The sequence below is a fragment of the Tupaia chinensis genome, unplaced genomic scaffold (assembly GCF_000334495.1).
Source record: "Tupaia chinensis unplaced genomic scaffold, TupChi_1.0 Scaffold000415_1, whole genome shotgun sequence".
Classification (NCBI taxonomy): Eukaryota; Metazoa; Chordata; class Mammalia; order Scandentia; family Tupaiidae; genus Tupaia; species Tupaia belangeri.
The window spans coordinates 1,816,751-1,821,117 of NW_006159920.1; the positions used below are offsets into that span (position 1 = coordinate 1,816,751).

The window sequence follows — 4,367 nt, forward strand, 5'->3', positions numbered from 1 at the left end:
ACTCTTTCCAATCAGCTCACTGAGATGCTCAAGTGTGTCATGACACTTGGTCTTACTTGTCCAACATTAGATTAAGGGGCTGGAAATGTAATTATCTGACGGCATGAACACCTTCCTATTTAACATAAATAAGGAGGAGGAATGACCCACAGCTGGATCCTCTCTGTCTAGCATCCCTCACAGCTAAGTGCCATAGCCTAGTCTAAACTGTCAACCCTCATGCTCTTCATGCTGTCAGGGCTAAGGGGACTTGACCGTGGTGTGCCTGAGTCTTGATTATAATCCCCATTCAGAACTCTCCTTTACAGTGAATAGATCCTGACACTATAAGAGACAGTGATATTATTTTTCTTGTTAATTCCTTTTTAAAACATGATTTGTTCACACTGTGCATGTAATATACATTTTTAAATCTCACATCCCAAACAGTACTTCTACTGCTAGGAATGGTTCCTAAGTAGATATCAAGCATCTTATAGAAACGAGTCAATCAGTTCCATGCTACGTTAACACATACAAACTGCTTTCTGGAAAATTAAATGGCTGGGTTCAGTCAATACTAGTGTGGAAATGGGTAGCAATCAGTTGAATTACTGCCTTAAAAGACGTACTTACAGGCACAGTCAAAGTGTGATTATTTTGCCATCATCATTGTGCAAAATGCTCATTAGCTATCATTTTTGGTGGATGATAACACCTTTGCAGTTCTTGCATACTGAGAAATGGGTTGAGTTCTACCCTGAACCACAAGTAATGAGTATCTTTGAAGTTTTTACTCTTTATCCCTTTTCCCATTGGCACTGAACTTATTTTCTTTTTAATACAGGTCCCATGTCCCATTTCCTACTCTTTTCCTCACATTGCTGTAAAGTAATCAGCTGAAGTCTCTTTGGGAAGAATGTCCTAGTAGGAAGGATAATTAAAGGTATTATATAAAGCCAGACAAGTTTATATTAGATTATTATAAGTGGATTTTTAAACATAGCCTTTTTAAAAGTTGCTGAACTTCTTCTAGTTGTAGTTTATTCTTTAAATGTGATTTCTAGCAGTGTCATTGAACAAGTACTTTCAGCGAGGTGAACTCTGGTACCATCTGCTCCCATCTCCCTATTGTCATTAAGAGGCAGACTTGGACAGTAGTTTCTAAGTGCTACGTGTAAACTGAATGTTTAAAAGTAGCATCTTAATAGATGAGTGGCTTTTGCATGTGTTTATCCTCAATTCTGAGTGCTCTTCAACTGGACGTACAGTCTAACCTTTTCACTTTATGTATCTCACATGGCACATGATGTGTTAAAAAAATCAATGTACCAGGGTTTTAAAGGTTTAAGGTGCCAGTGAGCAATGATTCCTTTGTAATGTGCACTCTTGTCTTCTATTACCAGGTCTCCTTAGGGGTGGGAATCCCTGCCTTTGCTCCCCCATCAATTTCAGGATAACAAGGAGTCTCCCTGGACCATTTCACTAGAAAAGGTAAAGTCCTCAGCTGAAGAGATGCCACACCTGAGAGATCATTCCACCTGAGGAACAGAGCAGAAGACGGGAGAGAGGGCAGTGCAGTCAGATTTGGGTGTTACCTCGATGGCCAGCTGGAACTGCTCATGTTCTCGCTGCAGCTGCTCTGCTTCAGACAAAGAGCTGGCATTGACCAGGCTGGCGTTGAGCATGGACTCCCCATTGCGGATCCATCCCAGGACCTAGGGAGTTGGACAAGCACACAGTGAATGACCCAGAAGCTTCCTCAGAGCTGCTACCTCCTCAATGGATGCTTCAGTAAGAGAGTTCTCCTTTATCTGCAGTTGGAGAGAGGGGTTGGGAAGCACCATTTTAATTTTCATTAAAATGGTCATCTCCCTGGTCTAATCTAGCTAGCACCTTGTGCCATGAGGTACTTATTTTATGTACCAACTTAATTCTCACCTCCTTATGAGGGGGTCTTCAAAAAAAATCTAGAGAAAATGTATATTATGAAAAAACTATGCAAGGTCAATTATTTTTGCACCAAAATAAATTCACACTTTAATTCCATTTTTTCCCCATACAGTGTATCTACTCCTTATCACCCCAGCCCCATTTCTTCATCAGTTTAATTTAAACATGACTTTATCTGGTTATAGTATGTCTAAATTCCTCCTGGAAAACAAGATGGTATAAATAAAATTCCCCCATGTTGGTATTCTTTTCTTTTCTTTTCTTTTTTTTTTTTTTACAGCCCAGATCAAATAACAACAACTTAGTGAAATCCTCCATACCTAATCACTCTCATTAGAAACAATCTTTTCCTGGGACCAGCAGTTAGCGTAATGGCTATGTCGCTGGACTCCCATGTAGTCGACCACGGTTCGAGTCCTGGACCCAGTGGCTTAAAACTCACACCAGGGCGCGTGTGTGTACGTGCCCAAGAGCCCAAGAGGAGAATGGAGAAGGGACTGCAGCATGGCCATCCCCCCTGGGGGGTGATTTCTTGCTTTCTGTCTCTCTGTCTCTGTCTGTCTGGTGAGCGCACTTGCCGTATAGCAAAAACCTCTCCCCCCCAAAAAAAACAATCTTTTCCTTATGTAGTACAACCATATCATTTTGTATGCACAGGTTGAATATCCCTTATCTGAAATTCTTGGGATCAGAACGGTTTCAGGCTTTTTTCAGATTTTGGACCATTTGCATATGCATAATGAGATACCCAATTTTAAACACAAAATTCATTTATAGTTCATATATATTTTATGCACATAGCTTGGAGATAATTTTATACAATACTTTTATATTGAAGCTTTTATTTTTTAAAGAGGGGTTTTTGCTATAGGGTGTGTGCACGTGCGAGAAAGACAGAGAGAGACAGAGAGATAGAAAGTGAGAAATGAACCCCCCTGGGGCAGGGGTGGCCGTACTGTAATCCCTTCTCCTCCATTCTCTTTTTGGGATCTTGGGCTTGCATGCACACGTGCCTGGTGTGAATTTAAGTTGCTGGGTCCAGGACTTGAACTGCGGTCAACTAATGGGAGTCCAACGATGTATCCATTATGCCATCTACTGGTCCCAATATATTGAAGCATTTTGACTGCAATCTGTCACATGAGGTCAGATGTGAAACTTTCCCCTTGTAGTATCATGTTGGCACTCAAAGAGTTTCAGAGTTTGGACCATTTCAGATGTTAGAGAGTCCGATTAGGGATGCTCCATGGGTACTGCCTTTGCGGACTCACCACAGACTGCCTTGTTCAGTTATTGCGACCCATGCCTCACCTCCCATCCCCTGAGAACACAGACTTCATGACGGCTGGATTGCTGTATTAGCCTATGCATTTTAATCTCACACCATGCCTTGGATGTACCAGATGTAGTGCCGTAATGGTATGAAAGTAAGAGAGGACAACTAAGTTGCACCTGTGTAAGGGGTATAACCTTCTATACATTGAAATACAGCCAAGAGTAGACAGGTTCGAATTTTGGTAGGTAGACAACCCAAAGGTTCTTCAACCTTACTCAGGAAGAACAAGAAAATACACAGATACACACACAAGCAAAATAGCATAAATACTCTAAATGCTGAATCATCAGGAAAAGGGAAAGTAAGTTCTAACTGACTAAGTTATTTAGAGGCAATGGCAAGGCTGGATGTGATTTCTAGGGGTCCTTAATGAGTACTGGGGCAGAAAACTCAGGGAATATTAAAATAGAAGGAAAAGCAGCTAACAGTGGCTAGACAGTTCTAGATCAAATGGAGATGTGGCAATTATGCAGCCAATAGTACAAACAATACACTTGGAAGAGTTAGGCTCTGAAAATCTACCTGGAGTCTGGTTACCAGAACGTTGTCAAATGGTTAGTTTCTTTTTTTTTTTTTCTCTTTTCTTTTTTTCTCTTCTTTTCTTCTCTCTCTTCTCTCTCTCTTCCTTCCTTCTTTTTCTTTATTTCTCTCTTTCTTTTTTACTGTATTATTTATTTATTTATGTCAGCTTCGTTGGCATTTTTTCCCCCCCAAAATGTTGGTGCGGGGATTCAAATCATGGCCAGTCATGTAGAATTCTGCTACCTAGGCATAGTGCTTAAATGCTGTGCTACAGGCCCAGCCCACCGAATAGTTTCTTTATTAAGGAGTCTAAGAGTTTGTTTGGAGAAGAAATAAAATTTCTTCTGAAATTTCAAGTTCATTAAATACCATCCATTACCTCATGCCAAAGGAGAAGACACCACACTCTGTTTCAGATGTTTTCAGATTTTCTTTTTCTCCCCTCAACAGGCTCATGTTGAACAATTAGAAAACACTAAGCCCATCTCTGTAACTCTCAGAGGCATGTATCTCTCAAATTTCCTCCCTGGGCAGAAAATGACGGAGGCCTTATTGTGCACAGATAACATCAGGGCAT

The 4,367-nt window shown here is 40.7% G+C and overlaps 1 protein-coding gene across 1 annotated transcript in view; it reads right to left on the minus strand.

The window, feature by feature from the left end:
• Positions 1 to 4,367, minus strand: part of KALRN (kalirin RhoGEF kinase) — a 681,131-nt gene that overhangs the window by 318,688 nt on the left and 358,076 nt on the right. Inside the window, 1 exon segment of the mRNA XM_006154563.3 lies at positions 1,578 to 1,697. Within this exon segment, the coding sequence (XP_006154625.1) occupies positions 1,578 to 1,697 (120 nt within the window).